The 17735-nt window shown below is 42.6% G+C and overlaps 1 protein-coding gene across 1 annotated transcript; it reads right to left on the bottom strand.

The window, feature by feature from the left end:
- Positions 1–572: 572 nt before the first annotated feature.
- On the bottom strand, positions 573–17496 carry GPR37 (G protein-coupled receptor 37). The gene is made up of 2 exons (XM_021553468.4): positions 15966–17496; positions 573–6064 (listed from the first exon to the last, which is right to left on the bottom strand). The coding sequence occupies exons 1-2, from the start codon at positions 16656–16658 to the stop codon at positions 5246–5248; spliced, it is 1512 nt and encodes a 503-aa protein (XP_021409143.1). The 5' UTR covers positions 16659–17496; the 3' UTR covers positions 573–5245.
- Positions 17497–17735: the final 239 nt, after the last annotated feature.

Raw genomic sequence — 17735 nt, 5'->3', positions numbered from 1 at the left:
TTGAAGAAAAATCCCTCAAAAATGTTAGTCAGGATAATATCTTCTGCTTTTCAGTAATAAGAAGCTGTAATGCACAAGATGTGCACAAGGACAGAAATCTTTGACCTCTTCCTTGAAAGAGGAATGGATCCTGGCACTCCAGGTAACACTACATAGGGAATGTGTCACCACTAGACATAGAGCACTGGCTTTATGTGTTGTTATTTTGAAAATGCCAGAGAGTCTTTGTCACAGCTTTTACTGCCTGAAACCCAAAACCAGAACCAGCCAAACTATACCATAGGGAAGGAAGCAGCTTGGTTTTTAGGGGTTAAATACAGTGCATGATTAAACATGGCTCTCCTGACTGGTGAACCTTTAGCTCTCAGCATGAGTCAGTGTTCCTATAAGCAGAGATGCCTGGGTGCCCTGGAGTATCTCAATCTGTGGCTTTTTCATTGTTTCTTATTCATTACAAAACATACCCATTTACTTTTGAAAATTTGACATCTACCAAGGGCAGGTGTTAAATGACTCAATCAAATACAAAACAGTAGTGAAAAAATACAGTTCCCGAAGACTGAGACAGTACATGTAGAATGCCATTAAGTTTTAATGATTCATATAATCTGCTCACATTGACTTTGGCTGAGCTTTTCATAGAAAAAGAAAGAAGGAAGAAAGTTATAACTCATCCTAATCACATTTCTCAGTGATACAAAGAAATAAGGATTGTTTCAGCATGCAGACACAAGAAATCCCTGTTTGCCTTTGCAATTCGGGAAAATCATTAGGTCTAGGTTCTTAAAAAATAAGATGAATCAGCTTTCTGCAGGAGGTTAACTTCTTATAGGTTCTCCCCTGTAATAACACCAGTGTGTCTATTACTACAGCACTTATGCCTTTCTAATGGCATGTTGAACCACCAAATTTCAAATCTCACCTCTAAATTAAGCAGAGCACAGGTTTGAATCTTGTTCTTCCATCCCAGAAATAACAGAACCTAAATTTTTGATTCATCAGAACATGAACAAACATACACATGCTGATGCTGCTGTGCTAAGCCTGTATCCACTAACAGTCTGTAACCTTAGACGTGCTCTCCGTGCAAAGAAGAGAGTCCTGCTAAGGAGACAGACTAATTTTGAGCAGGTTTTGACTTCAGTCTTAGTTCCAGTACAATAACAAGGGGATGATTTAAGTGGTTTGGGAGTTCTGTTAATGCCACCTGGCAAAAAAAAAAAGTCCAGAAGCAGCTCAGCAATGTATCTGAGCACATCAATAGTAGTCAGGCACCCACAGGGCAAGTTGCATGTTTTTACACTGTTTCTAAGACAATGGCTCACAGATACTAGGAGAGGTTTTGAATACTCTTGTTGTTTAATGAATTTGGGTAAGCTACTCAGAATTTCAATAGCAATTCACATTTCATAGAATCTAGTTTGCTTCTGAGTGCCAAGAGCACAATAGAACAGTCTCACCATGGAGCCTAACATGGCACAAATTCTTACAAAGAGATCCAGGACTACATGCTTGGAAACCTCTGTAGTGTCTTTAGGAGCTGCTCCCAGAGCTGCTGGAGCAGCAGCTGTGGAAACTTACATCATGGTCTCAATGACAGAACAGGAGCTGAGCAAGTCACTGACATCATTTAAACACAGAATTTATTTAAGGTTGAATGTAGGAGTTTATCTTGAAAGTGGTAAAATAAGCAATCTCTTCTGAGAGATATTACTCAGTAATTTACCATTTGTACTTTGACCTACAAAATTATCTTTTGATACAGGTCATGAAATGTTTTCATTGGAGATACTGAAATACATACTAGAGTTTCATGGTTTTGAATTTCTCAATGTAGCCAGGGCTGGGACAATTAGTGCTAATGTATTAAAGGCTTACATATGTGAAAGGTATAAGGTTTTCCTACCTTACAATCTGATTTTCCATTTCATCACTCTTCTACGTTGATCGCCATGTTCTGCAAGTTTCTTTAGTTTAGGTAAAAAATTAAATCTTTGCAATAAGAAAATCTTCAGTCATCAAATTCCCTCTGACAGAATTGTCTGACAGAAGTGGATTCAAACCAGACACAAGCAGCTTATTAATTATTAGAATAATAAAGAATTATTATTTAATATAGAAGAATATTAAAGAAAGTAAGAAAAGCAAACACAAGAAAATTTCAAGAATTCAGAGCATCAGTTGGATGGAAGAAATGCAATGCAGTACTGCATCTTTAACATAAAGAATCATTTATCATGGCACTTGAATGGCTGTGACAATACAAATTGCTAATGAGGTATTAGTTTAACCAATTTAGAGAACAAATTAGAATAAAAGAGTGTCAAATTGCTACAGTAATCCATGGCAAGGCAGAGAAATAGCTGTGAAAAATGCTCTTTCAGCAGCAGAAAAGGCAAGATTACACAAAGGTACAGAGAAGCCCCATCATCTGGAGAATGCTCTGCCACACAAGGAGGAGGATGCATTTACAAACACAGCATTACCAGATCCTATCTTCTCCAATGCCTTCTTACATCGTTTCATGTAGGGGTTGGTTTTTTCACTGGGTATGGATTTGGAGTTTTTGTTGGTTTGATCTGATTTTGTTGGTTTTATGTTTGGGTTGGTCGTTTGGTTGGTTGGTTGGGGATTTTTCCAGGATTATCATACACGTATTGTGGAAATGTTTAAATGCAGAAGCAAATGCACCTTTCTGGGACACAGAACATGTAAGCTGTGAGCTAGAGACGGTTCTTAGCAGAGCTCACATGCCCAGTGCCAAATGGAAAGCTGGAAGCACCTTATCTCCAAAGCAATGGGGACATTTTGTGTCCTGGTGCAATCTTGAACCTAAAATAGCAAAATGTGATCATTTAATATTTCCAAGTAAATTCTTTTTTTTTTTTTCATTTGTTTGTTTTAAAGTGCTTCCTCTCTTTCTGCTGCTCTTTTCCAAGATCCTTGAGCCCCTGTTGTAACAGAAAAGGCAGCTGAGGGAAACAGCTCCCTCAGCAAGGAAAAAAAAAAGGAGTCTTATTCCCATTCTTTATAAATATTGGCATATAAAAGAGAATAGTAAAAATCAAAATGCAGAGCTGGCAATATATATTTGAGGAAACACAGGCAGCAAAGTGAGGAAGATTTTGCTTCCATCTTTTCTCTTTCATACTTTATTGAATGTAATCAAGCAAAGCAAAGTCAATGAAAGGTTTTATAAGGAGGGGTAGTTCCCATCTTCAGAAGTGATTGAGCATGTAAAACAAGACTTTAAAAACTTGGTTAATTTTTCAAGTTCTAAGCAGAAACAAATGCCTGTGGTTAAAGCAGACCACCTTGCTAGGGCCTGGTATCTGATTCAAAACTCAGAAGAAGAACTCACATGTATATATATTAAGATTCATATTCATATTAATTAATTTCAACTGGGTTTTTTTTCAGTTGAAATTATTATAGGTTAAAATGGTAAGGAAAAAGAAGAAATACTGCTTGCCCAAGAATATCACCAAGATTAGATAAATTAAGTCTGGAATCTACAAACAAAAAATAGAGTCCTTTCCAGAAGTTACAGCAAGCCTTTTAACATATATCGAGGCAGGTATCAAGAGGGAGGTAAGACTGCATCAGTTATACTCACTGTTTAATTTCAAAGCATGAATGCATGAGATTTTCCTTCTGCTCAATACAGCTGCATTATTTATTTAATTAGTATTAAAATACAAGCTATCTATAAAAAATTCAGTTCCTCAGCCTGTGTCTATACTTCAGCCTGCTGCCCAGTGTAAATAGAAGCCGGCTTGCCTGCCAAGAACAGAATGTCTGCTTCAGCCAAGAGTGGGGATATAAGCTCTGCTGGTAAGGAGAGGCACTTTGCAGTCTCCTAGAGACTCTTATAAGCCTGGCTTGCTTATAACAACTTTGGATTTTACTCTATCACACTGTTGCTGGCAGTGTTGACATACCCTCATTTTAACAACTCTGTGGACAGCAAGAAGCCATCAGCAAAACACAGAGTGGCTCTTAAAAGCAGCTTCAGAGCTGTGAGCTGCTAATGAATAGCAGTCTCTGTGAGAGCAGCATGGTTCTGATCCAGCACACAGCCCCTGTGATTAATATTCATGCTACATATGCCAGAACAAATAGAAGATGCCAGTTTGATTCAAAGCTCTCTGAAATTGATGGAAACCTCTCCATTGACTGCCATGGGCTCTAGGTCAAGCCCCAGGTGTCCAAGTGTGTTTATACCCTTTAAAACAGAAGGAATTCACTCACCACATGTTTCAGTCCCTCACATTTATTGTCAGAGCAAACCTCTGGCAAAAAAAAATGCCTTTCTCTGCAATGAGACTCTCACTGAAACCAGTAGGAACTATATATACAGAGATGGAGGACATAAACTCAATGTAAAACCAATAGCATACTGGAAAGAATCTTGATTTTGAAATCACAGAAGACAAAATTCAGTGATAAAGTGACTGTTTCTTGGTAAGAAGTATAAAATAACTCAGTATTTTGTATACCTGCAGGTTAAGAAGAAAATTTTCAATGAGGCACATTGAACGTTCATAACAGAACATTAAAAAAGCCCACTCCTATAAATCTAATATCATTAAAACCATCTTCCTTAAACACTCTAATTATATCCTCCAAGTGTAAGTACTCAAATGTTAATTAAATATTGCCACCTAAATTATGATATGCAAAGATTTTTTTTACTTATTAAAGGAATTTAATACTACTCATAGGTGTCTTTGTTAAATGTAGATTGAAAATCAAGTTAAAGAATAAAACCTCATTTATTTTTATGCTACTTTATAAATTCTCTGAAGCTCAAGCCCTCTCAAAATAGTGTACAGTAATTGGATTAAAACTACCTTCAAATACTTTCCACCACATCTTTTACATGAAAACACCTTGCAAAGCCCACAATTTCTATATAATCATTTTACAGTGATTATCAAAAAAAATTACTACAGAATTAAATAAAAATGGATTGATATAGATCCTCTTCCTCACCCAATGAAATCATAGCACCATACAAAATCTCATTATTTAAAACTGAGTGATGGCTCTCATTCTCTCTCTTTTTCTTTCCTTTTAATAACCAAAGAAATTATTTTCCAAAGCACGACTGTTAATACAGATTGGTTTCAAGCGTACTTTTTAACAGTGATTTTGTTTTCCTGCATTTTGCTTCAAGAAGAAAAATATGAAGTAAAAAAAAAGAAAAAGGAAAAAGATACAGGAAATAAAGCCCTAAGGTCAATTAACAGTGAGTCCCCACAGAAGCGAAAGTCGACATTTCACGACGAATGGTACTGAACGGGGAGAGCTCCAGCTCTGTGGTGTACTCGTTGTCATTGTCATCACTCGTCACCGTGGAAGACTTCTGGATGCATTCATCACAGCAGCAACAGCAACACTCCATAAAGGCCCGGCTGAAAGGTTTACAGAGACAGAACAGGAGAACTGGGGTAACACAGGACTTAAAGAACAAAAGGAACTGACTAATGAGATGGAGGAGGTCCATAGTCTGTCGAGAGACCCCTGTGGACATATAGGCAGTCACAATGTTGCAAATATTTTCGGGAATAATGCAAAATCCATATAAAATGGTCAAAGCCACCACTGTGCAGTTCATCTGACTTTCCAGCTGAATTTGTCGCTTGTTCCCCCTCGTGCAGGCTTTTTCTGCCCTCCTGATTTTCCTCGCTGTCACCAGGGAGCAGGTGATAGTGAAGAGGGTAGGCAAACAGAAATAGCAGCCGAAGTACCACCAGAGCCGCGCCCCGTCGTAGGTGAGAGCCAGCACGTAGATGGTGTCGGGCAGGGCCGTGGAGATCTTCACCACGCAGCGCTCGCCCGGGGGGCTGCCGCTGTATTCGGGGTCCTCCCTGGCCAGCTGGCGCAGCACCACCTCCGGCAGGGCCAGCAGCAGCGCGCCCACCCAGATCACCGCCAGCTTGGCCGTGGTGGAGGCGCAGTTCTCGATCATCTCGTAATACATCTGCACGTTGGTGGCGGCACGGAAGCGGTCAATGCACAGAGCACACAGCGTGAACGTGGTGACTCCCAGAGAGGCCACCTGCGAAGGAGGAAAGGCAGCACAGGTTAATACAGGGGCTGTCTCGGGGAGGTTAAAAAAAATGTGGGGGAGAAAAGGGAAAAAAAAATGAGAAAAAAAAAGGAGGGGAGGAAGTGAAGCAGTTGAGCACTGGGGTGCTGAGCACCATCAAAAGCATCATCACAGACGGACTTGGCTTCCAGTGTTTCCTGAGCTACCATCCAGCATGCATGCCAAAAAGAGTACATGCTTCTATTTTTTCGCCTACAAATTCTTATTCCAGCCTAGTGGCAACATCTCCTGGAGATTCAAGTAAGCACCTGTGCAACACTGAGTGGAAAAAAGAATATAGAGGAATTGACTAAAGTTTTAAACTAAACTGTTTCCTTCCCCACTTTTTAATTAAGGGGTGTTTTTCAGAAAGATACGTTCCACCACAGGGTTTGGAATTTTAAGTCAAATTGGGAGAGACAGGAGAGTCTTCCTTCAGCAGAAGTTATGACCACGTAACAAGTTCATTATGCATGCAGGGGATCAAAACATTAAACCTTCCATATCTACAAAACTTATGAAACCCTTGGGATGAGGAATCTATGGAACTGAGTAGAATCCAACAACTATTTTTGTGGACTTAGGCTTTTAAACAAAATTTTGATGGGATGTAGGTGCATAAAGTCATCCCCCACCATGAGGTCAAAGAAATTGTGTTTGAAATCCTCAGACTTTCAAAGCCTGTGCAAAACTAACCTTCACTACAGTGCTTAGGCTCTATATAACCAATAGTCAGTATTTCATTTAGAAAAACTTCAAGGAAAACCCAGGCTTAATTTCATAGGAAACATTCTGTGGGAGAGTGTACTGTAGGCCAGGAGAAATGGAAGAAGTTTAATTCTTTAAATGACTAAAAGATGGATTGGAGAGAGCTGTCAGTTATATACTGTGAAGAACAAGTACAGACCAATGCTTATGTTCTCTAGCTTTAATAATCATTATTCTATGCATGAACAGAAATTTGTGCCATCATGAAACATCATTTCCTATCATTTTATCCTGTTTATAATTTAATTTCCTAAAATAAATTTGCAAGAAGACTATATACATTTTGGTCTAATTCTATTAGCAATAAATTTAACTTCAGTTCAAATTTAAAGCAGAACTCCCATTAACTTCAACTGGAGAAAGACTAAGTGCCCTGCTGAATTTTAATTAACTTATTTTCTTGCATACATGTGTTATGCTGAAAATGTGTTGATGTGTTGTGAAGAAAAAGTAAAATAATATCACTAATAAACGTAAAGAATGTTTACTTTTATAATGAATGAACCATATCTTTGCAATAAACTGGGAAATCTAAAGTAATATTAGGCAGTTCACTATAATTTTGCTTATCAAAATTTGATGTGCAATGCTATATTTAAATTTCGCATAGGCAGACTTTAAGAAGCACTTTCTGATTTCCACCATAATATTGAAATAATACTGTTTACACATCCCTGAAAAAAGTTCTTCCAAGATACATAGTACAATTATGCACAATTATATAAATGTATCATTAATTTTGACCTTCAATATTTAATCGCCATATCAAATTGCTAAAATTGACTATAATTGAAAAATATAAGGCACTTGGAATTACAATTGCAAGATATTGGCTTGGTTGGAGAATTCTTTGAAGCAGCTTCCTAAAAGATGGAATAAGTAATATGCAACCTCTTCCTAATTAACTTCCAGAAATATTTAATGACAAGGCACCACTGTGAAGATTTTTAATAGGCAACCATTGATTTGGAAGTTTAATTGTCTGACAAGATTCAAAAAAAGCTTGCTAAAGATAATAAGAAATAAAAACATTTAAAGAACAATAGCTACAGGGAAATCTTAATGAACAGTGATAGACTTTGCTAATGAAATATGATTTTCCTGTATCACAGCTCAGAGTCAGGTTTTTAAATTCAAGATTAGCAACTTTGTTTCCAAAATATTTAAATGTGTGTGCAGTCATCAAATCTCTTAGTGAGAGCAAAACCTTTAGCCTTAACACGCATCATGAATTACAAAAGGGTCAGGACTCAGCTTACTACAATTATAAGAGACAGGGAAATAACTGAGATCTGGAAATGAAAAGAGATTGAAATAACAATCAGCAAAACAGAAGAAAACCCGAGTCTCTGTGCATGAAGATGTTTCCTTTCAGCTCTGGCATGAGCCTGCCCCCACCCCAAGGCAGACACTTGTATTGCTGCAGCATTTCATGGCAAACAGACTGTTTACACATTGAACTCTGCAGCTGTTAGGGCTGGGCTAATGAAAGGAGACACGTCTGCCATGAAGAAACATAACCTACAGGGCTCCTGTCATATTAACTGGCCAACAACTTGGAGGCTTAAAACAGGGAAACAGAGCAAGAGGGAACAACTAAGAATACTGGAAGGCGGCATTGAAAACCCTCCCATGGATTTACTGATGAAACAAGCTAAACAAAGCCAGTGTTTCCCTGGAACAAGCAACAATTTCCTATTTTCTGTAAATTAGCAAAGTTAGTGATGCCATGGAAAAGCTCGCAGAAACCACACAAAAACACTCAAGCAGATGATCATGGATTCAGTCCAGCTGACTTGCTTAAATGCAATAGAGCAATTCAAGGGCTGGATTACTTACTCCACACAGCAGACTATAAATAATAGCCAGCAAAATCAATGGGTGCTGCTCAAAACCTATGGGTGAGAACTGGGACATGCATTCTGCATGTTCACACAATTTCAATTTAGGTGTGCTTCTTCATACTAGTTATACTAATAATTACAGTAAAGCTGAAAGCGTGAAAAAATTCAGAGAAACTTTCTTTTCGGGTGTTATATTGCCTTGAAATAACTACAGAATTAAGATCGTTCATTTGACAGGGAGAAGGAAAAGCACAAATTAACAAAATGTAAAGTGGTGCAAGGCCACAGGGAGTTTAATGGTGTTCTTTTTGTAACAGCTGAGTGTCTGATAAACTGTTGCAATCTTAATTCCACCAACCTGGCAGGAAATGAGGCAAGGTAAGGGCAACTCAGGCTCAGTGGTTTTTGATCATCACTTAGCTGTCTGGTTTATTTCCCTATTGTCCACTGAAGATTCTCCTACAGTTTCTAGACATTCAGGCTGACATCATTTTAAAACTTTCTCTTGTTACATGAAATCAGAAAAGTCCCCAAATTTCCAACTGAGTGACCATCAATCTGCTCTGAGGTGAAGGAACCCCTGCTTTGAGAAGATACCCATACCAGTTGAAGGGATTGCTAGCTACAGCATACACACACAGAGGAAGACATTGTTGTTACAAAATAATCTCTTTAAACACTGCTGCTCTTTAAAAAGCCTTGACAGCATTAGTGGGCGCTGCGATGCCATTTCAAGACACTGCATAAACCTTTGGTCATTAGCTCACCAGCTGTTAGCCAACTGTGCCAAAACTGATTTGGGGAACTGAGGCCACAGAGAACAATAGTGAACTCATGAAATGCTCAGCGTAATTGCTGTTCTCCTGTCCACTCTTCCAACATACCAGTTCCCCTTTCACAAACTTTAACAATTACCAAAATGTTCCCAGGCCTTTCCTGGCCTGTCCTACTTCTTCTCCTGGCTGTGGTCCCACAGCTCTTGGCCCTGGCTTCCAGGAGTAGAGACTCTGGCTGACCAGCAGAGCAGTGGAGATGTATTACAGTGAGTTATGGCTGTGGAAATAAGACTCAATTTTGTCCCACTAATTTCCAGTCAAAAGTAATAAAAATGAGAAACAAAATCAGAAAAGGTGACTTGAGTGAAAAGACCAACAAAGATCAAATTCTGTAAGTGAATAGAGAGGTTGGGTCATTCCATCCAGTAAAACAGAGAGCAAGAAGGGATATTGCTTCTATCTACAAAAAAATCTATGATGAGACACAAAAGTTACTTAAGCCAAAAGACAGTGAGCATAACAGAATGGAAATCAACCAGCTCTGAGCAGCTCCAGGCTGGAAATGAGAGTGATCATTCTAACAAAGAAGTGAGTGGAAACAATTAAAAGCTTATATTGAACAAGTTAAAATAAAGGTGTTATAAGAAGTGGACCCTTCTACCATCTGAAGTTTCTAAGACAGAATATTTTATGTTGATAGAAAAGAATTTCTTAAAACTACATGGCACTTTTCCTTTGTTACAAGACAAGATGGGTATACAAAACATTTTCCCATTGTAATGGGAAAGCTGAGCTACAGAAAAGGTTGGTGACTACCATCCAAGCCACTTCTGAGCTATCAGTGACACCCCGTAAACTCTGTATATCCATTCCTGTTATATAATATAAATAACTTTTCATTCATCAAGCCATTATAGTTTATCATTTTCTTATGGCTGTTCCATATCCACATTAAATTTCATAGCTTTTGAACATGTTAATGCAACATACCAGGGGGACTCCTGTAGATTTGTCATTTTTTCCTAAGATAAATACATAAATTTAGCACAGACTGCAATACCTTTTTTTGTACTACTCTACACTTACAGTACAGACTCCAGTAATAAGAACAGACTACTGCAAAATAAAAGATCAAGCCATTGCAAACCATTATGTAATATTTATCTAGACTTCTGTTCTTTTAATAAAAAAGTCCCACTCCACTCCCCCAAAAAACCCCAAAAACCCCAAAACAAAACCAAGAAAAACAGTCATTATTTAAAAAGAACAAAAATATATCTGTATTTCTCACAAGAAGTGCTATTAAACATTAATGGCTTTATGCATTAAAATAGGGAAGAGTCATGCAGTAAAAACACTACTGTGGTGTGGCAAGAATAATTCAGTGGCTAAGAAGATCTGGGGCCAGGGTATAGCTCTAACATCAGCAATTACTTATGTATTCCAAATAAAAATCTACATAACCTATCTGAAAGATGAGATGGTAATTCTGAAATCCACTATCATGGAGATGATCGTACACATAGAATAACAGGTACAATACTGTTGTTTCCTTTGAAATACTGTCAACATTCACACCAAGGAGACACAAAGCACACATACTTTATGTGATATTTACTCTTAATAACTTACACTTCTGTATATCATAAAATATACTGTTTAGAATGAGCATCCACTTCCATGCACCACTCTTGAGTTCTGCTGAAAGCAAAAGTCAACAGACTCACAGGGCTCTGGGGCACTGGAAATACTCACTAGTACATTACAGGTTTATCCAGAAGCTTGGAAATATCACAAAACAAACAAACAAAAGGACTTCATTTTTGTTCATTTTCCTGTTTGCAATCTACCACGCTACCAAATAGGTAAATTTATTTTTGTTTTCTTTTTTCTAAGTCACTCTCCACTAAGGATCAAGTTCTCATCACACTACACAAGGGACTCCTGCACTAGTTCTTAATAGTAGCAATATGGAACTACAAATAGAAATCTACCTCTTCCTCTTTTTGCACGAAAAATCTTGTCATATGGAGAAATTACATGCTTGTGTTCAGAGCAGGTCAATAGAGCTGGGATCACAGATGCTGCCTTTTCCTCTCCACACATATGCAACTTAAATATTACTGACCCAATTTTAAACCTACTCTGACATAAATTCATTTCCATGCTGAAATGCCACAGGCAAAGTTTAGCCAAAAGCAAAAATTTAGAAGATCCTAAGGACAGGATTTGCAGAGGAAAGAAAGACTGAGAGAACAACCAACATGGCAGCTGTCATCATTGTGTTATTAATACCTAAAGGGCAGAGATATATTAACACTTCAGTTTTAAATAATTATTTATTGTGTGATAAGCACGGAAGATAATCTGCTCAGTTAAAGACACATCAAGCCATTGCCCTAGAAAACTCTCATGATGAAGCCTTGAAACTGCAAACATCTCTGTTTTTGTCTGTGACCCAGAGGACTCACTGGAGGTTCAGGAGCACAGCTCTGACTAGAGTCAAAGAGACATAAAGAAAATACTGCGCATCAAAAGACACAGAAAAGATAGATAATACACAGCTTTCATAAACTCCCATTAAAAATGTATTTGCTTCCCTAAAATGAAACTTAAAATAGGGATCTCTTCTCACAGCTTGGAACAGGCAGAGAATAGGCATTTTCTCTGTGCTTCTTGCTCACTTCCGTCAAGTAAAAGAGAAATGGGAAAAAGCCTCACTTCAAATTGCCCTGGAGGATCAGCTCCAGGGAAAGAGAGTAATTCGTATTTCAGTCCAAATCAATCCTTATGCTTTGCACTAAGAATATTAATTGTGATAGCTTTCCTGAGCTGGAACTTGCCCACAAGAAACAGGAGTGATGCCACAAATCCATTGCCAAAAGCACATGCAGTGTTTGGGCATCAGATTTCAAAGGCTTTTAGTGTCAGCCTGCTCCAGAATCACACCAGTCTTGTATGCATGATATGGTCCAGATGAGGACACCGCAAACTTTGTCCTTCTGTTCCTTGTGAGGTGTATGGGAGAGGCAGAAGGCCTCATGATTACTAGCACTGAATTCAGGGCTGTATACCCTGAATTCTAAACCCTTATTTGGCTATAAGTAGCTTGATTCAATCTATTGGTACAGAATGCAACCCTCTCAAATAAAGCTTCTTGTGTAACCTCCAAGAGCAAAATGCACACAACTCAAGCAAAGTTCCCTCTTAAGCCTGAAAGGTTTCTAGTCCTACCTGACAGAATCTATTTGTCATCTTGTGCAAGTTGCTTTGGGCCTTAATCAACTTATTTAATATCTTCATTACTGGCTTTCAGCATTAAAATAAAATAAAGAAAAAAATGCAACTTCACATGACTAACAGTTGTAAAATATTTAAAATCACAGTAACAGTACAGCTTTTGTCCACATTTATTCCCTTCTCAACTCCTTTTCTGTACACTCAAAACTAGTAGTTACAAGTTACAAGTGGTAATACAATATATAGGTGAAATTACTATTTAATGTGCTTGTCATAGAAGATCTTTATTAGGTGTGGGAAAACTGCCCTTTAAATTAAATTTGTGAAGACATTCCACTGCTAGAAGCTCAGTCTTTACCTATACAAATGTGCAGGAAGATATCATAAAACATTTTCCCCAGACTGTGTGCATATGTGTTATCACTAGCAACAGATGCTTTGTTGGAATTCTACACAATATCCATAAAACAGCACAAATAAAAATCAATTGGCCACAAGAGGCTGAACTAAGAAAACTCAAGGTATTTCCCTGGGATCACTTGAAATCTTCAAACAACACTAAGAATGCTTGAATTATGTTCAAATGCCATGATCACTGCATCACTTGCTGTGGATAATCAGCCATGCCCTGTTCTCTAGTTCTGAGAATAAAAGCTGGTAAGACAGAAGACTCAGGTCAATAAGGGGTTTTGATGCTTGAGATATTTCTGCATCCACAAAACCAGGTGAAGCATGTAGCTCTTTCTCTAAACAGCACATGCAAAAAACCCCCACAAAAATAAAAAGATTAAAAGATGGAACCAAGAGACCCTTAAAAGAAAGGGGTGCAAACTTATAGAAAACACAGACAAGATGTTAAAATGTGTCCATCTTCAGGAAGATGATTCTATTTGTATTCCACAAAGGTCTGGATACCTCTCCTGAGGTTTCCTCTCAAGGAGCTAAGAAGTCTTCACCCTTTCCGTCTGTGAGAGAAGATGGGCCTGCCCAGGTGAGTTACAAAGGAAAAGAGAGTTGTTCAGCTGTCAGCTGAATGTACTGCTGTAAACAACCCCTGACAGAGCAAGGAGCAGCAGCTACACATGGGCTGGATTTCATGACATGCTACACATCTGCATTGCTCCTGGTGGTGTCAGTGTCACTGTGCAATGCCTGGGAGGTTAGATCAACACTTGGAAAGCGCTGAACCTTTGCTCTAACTGCCTTCTCTGCATCAGCAGGGTCAAATCCTGATTTACAGGACAGTGTCCCTCATTCCAGGCTCCAGGTGAACTGTAGAGGGAAAGTCATGATCCAGTAGTGTTCAGTATCTGCTACTCACTGCCACAGTTTACAAAGAGGGAAATCCAGCCATTTACTTACTCCTCTTACATGCATGACTATTACATTTAATAACCATTGAACAAAAAATGTACAATTCTGGGAGCAACACAGAGCCCTAAAGCTAGACCTCTTTATATTTGTAACTAAGAACTAAGAACTTCAGTTCTTAAGAAATTAAAAACTAAGTTAATTGTACTTCCTCAAGGACAAGGAAAATGCTTAACTTTTAGACACCAGTATTAATTAAGCCTATCACAGAGACCAAGCTACCAGTTTATCCTGACTGGACTGGTACTAGTTCTTGAATAAGACCAATTCTAGGCATCCACAGAACTTTAAAGTGAAAAAATAAGGTAACATTAAATTATAATGGCATACAGCAGCAGCTGAATATTTTTCGGGATTACAGTTTTGAATTTCAACAACTACACTTCAGCCAAACTACTTTCAGCTTGAAAAGCTATTTAGTGCCCAAAGCTGCAAAGCATAAGCAACTAATTTTGAGGAAGAGTGTGGCCACACAAATACTTTGAACTACTGATCTATTTCTATTTTGCATGTGGATGTACCAAAAAAGGGTTAGGAAGCATGAAATGTCATATGAAAGTCCTTGAAACACAAACTACACTATATATTTTAAATGAAATTGTTACTTTTATTGTATTGGTTAACACAGCAGCCCCAGAATCCATTTCAGGAATTTTAAGGGATTCAAGCACTATCACTTTCTCAATAAATACATATTTACTGCATCATGTCTTCTTAAATGCAAATCACTTAAGTGTTCTCTGAGTTTTTAAAATGCAGTGGTATAGTACTGGCCTAGAATTCAACTAAGCGTAGCACAGCTCCACCCTTTGTCCAATACCACCAGTAATAAACTAAACACATGAAAGAAGCAGTGTCAATGTTATGGCTACACAGGTCACACATCTTTTTTAACATTTTAAAATATCATAGGATCATTTGACAGTTAATGCTGTGTTACTGTGTACTAATGAGCTGCTGCAACTGATACTGTCTGTATTAATAACAGCTTGGGTATTTGAGGGTTTTTTGGGAGGGGGACAGGAGGTTGCTTTTTTGTTTGTTTGGGTTTCTTTTCTGATAGCTCATTCTTAGGACAAGAGAACCACCAGTTGTTTCCTCAATTTTCAGTTCCAGAATAATGCTGGACGTAAGGTTTTGGGAATACAGGCGAGCCAGCCGGAACTCCAGGCTACCACCGTAGCAGCAAGCCTCAGTGTTCAGTTCCAGTAAATAAATAAAGCGGACAACCTGAGCACTGCCGGCAGGACTGTGGCCAGCTGTCTCAGAGCTTCTTTGACAGAGCCGCTGAACAACTGCCAAGAAGCAGCAGTTTAAACGGAGCTGGTGTCTTTCAAAAACAAACAAACAAACAAAAAACCCAAACAAACCAGCAGCTAAATAAACGTGAGATTTGGACGCTGAAATATAAATTAAGAAACCAGACATCCCATTGATGGTCCTTTTTACAATCACCTCCTTACAAGCGATCCCCTCAAGCCCTTCATCCGCTTTCCTGACTCATCTTCACTTTACTAAAATAAACAAAGCAAAAAACTTGTTATCTAATTCTGAGACGATCACTTGTTTTTCAGGGTCACAGGAAGCAAGGAAAGTTTGGCACAAGTCGTGCGAGTGGCAGGACGCACTGAGCGGGAGCCACAGGAATCCCGGTGCCGCTGGAGCCGGTGCGGCCGCTGCCGACTCCGGTCCCTTCGGGGCCAGGACGCGGCCCCGTTCCGTCGCAAGAGCACCCAGGAAACCCGAATCAAGGCGCACCGGGACGTCTCCGGGCCGGCAGCAGAGACGGCCCCGCACACGGCTCAGGCTTGCGGCCGGGAAGCGGCGGCGAGAGGAGCTCAGGGTCCGCGTGTCCCCACCCACGGACGTTACCTCAATGTACGGGACGATTTTGCAAGAGAAGTCTTCTAGAAGCCACTTCTTGGTGAGCTCCTGGAAGATAACCAGCGGCAGGCAGAAGAAGACGATGAGGAAGTCCCAGAAGGCCAGGTTGGCCAGCAGGGAGTTGGAGATGCTCCGCATGTAGTAGTTGTGGCAGACGATGCACATCACTGCCATGTTGCCCATGATGCCGATGCCGAAGATCACCACGGAGAGGCACATGACGGCGTAGGCGCCGTACGACTCCTCGGTCAGCGGGTAGAAGGGGTTGCGGAGCCGGGCGCGGCGGCCCGTGGCGTTCCCGCGGCCCCCGGCGCTGCCCTCGCCGCCGGCCGAGCCGTTCAGGGGCAGCCAGCGGGGGCCGCCCGCCGCGCCGGCTCCGGGCTCGCTGCTCCGCGCCCGCCGCCGCCCGGTCCCCGCCGCCCCGCGTGGGGCGCAGCTGCCGCCCGGTCCCGCCGCTCCGCCGGGTGCGCCGTCGGCCCCGCGAGGGAGGGCTCCGCGCCCGGGGGGCGTCGCGGCCGCCCGCCGGCCCGGGGCGAGGGGCGGCGGGGCCGACGGCGAGCGGGAGCGCTGCGGGACCGCCGGAGGCCCAGAGGCTGCGGCGGGGTCCGGGGCCAGGGCGCAGGCAGCCCACGCGCCCAGCACCTGGCAGAGCAGGGCGAGCGGAGCGCGGAGGGGCCGCATGCCGGGAGGCGGCGGGGCTCACCCGCTCTCCTTCAGACCCGGCGGCCGCCTCCCTCGGCGGGGCTGGGAACGGGAGACATGCCCACCCGGCTCCGGGGACAGCCTGCCACGACGCCGCTGCCGCCGGAGTCCGCCGCGGGCAGCGGCCGGCGCTGGGGGCGCGACGAGCGGAGCGGCGAGCAGCCTCTCGTCGCCCACGCCCGGGGCAGACCCGGAAAGTTGTGCCGCCGGCTCCGACGCGCCGAGTTAATGTAGCAAGTGCAGCGCCGGGAGAACCCCCCCTCGGCGCTCCGCCCTTTCCCGGGACCGCTGCCTTCTCGCCAGCAGCCGCACCGGTCTCCTGCTGCCCATTTGCGTCCTCTCGCCGCCGCGGGCACCCGGTGGCACTACGGGTCAGGAAAAGTCCCTTTAGGAAGACACCTCCCCTCGCCGGGCGGTCGCGAACACTAACTCCTCATCTCCAGCACCTCGGAGAACACAGGTTGTTGCGCGCAGCTTAAGGTGTTTCGGAGCTTTGCACAACTCTTGCCGGGATCGATCACTGCACCCCCAAGCACTCGCACGCGGGCAGGGGAGGGCGCGCTCGGCCAGGGCGCCGCAGATGCTGCCGGCGCCGGGCGGGCAAGCCCCGGGACGGACCCCTCGGGGCTGCTCCTGCCTCCCGAGTCGCGCGGGCACCAAGTGAAGCGGGGCGGCAGCCACGGCCCCTCGCAGGCAGGGGCTGGTGTGCGGCGGGCTCCGCTCCTGCCGCCGGCTCCCCGCGGCTCCGGCCCCGCTCAGCCCGGCGCGGCTCGCCGGGCTCGGACCGGCCCCGCCGCGGCTCTCGGGGCGCGCCGGAGAGGCGGGCGGGCGGCGGCCGCAGTGCGCAAGCGCCGCCCGGCGGCGCCGCGGGGCCGAGGCACCGCCCGCCGGGGCGGGCGCGGGGCCGGGCCCGTGTGGGGCCGGACCCCGAGCTCTGCCTGCGAGGATGCGGCCCCGCCAGGGACGCATCCCCGCGCCGGCTCTCTGCAGCTCACCGGCGCGCCCCGGTGTCAGCGTCTGGCCGCCCTCCTCGGGCCGCGGGTGCCAGGCGGGCAA

Source organism: Lonchura striata, chromosome 1A (genome assembly GCF_050655825.1).
Source record: "Lonchura striata isolate lonStrDom1 chromosome 1A, ASM5065582v1, whole genome shotgun sequence".
Classification (NCBI taxonomy): Eukaryota; Metazoa; Chordata; class Aves; order Passeriformes; family Estrildidae; genus Lonchura; species Lonchura striata.
The sequence above is the reverse complement of the archived record's forward strand: the minus strand, read 5'-3'. Positions and strand labels throughout refer to the sequence as shown.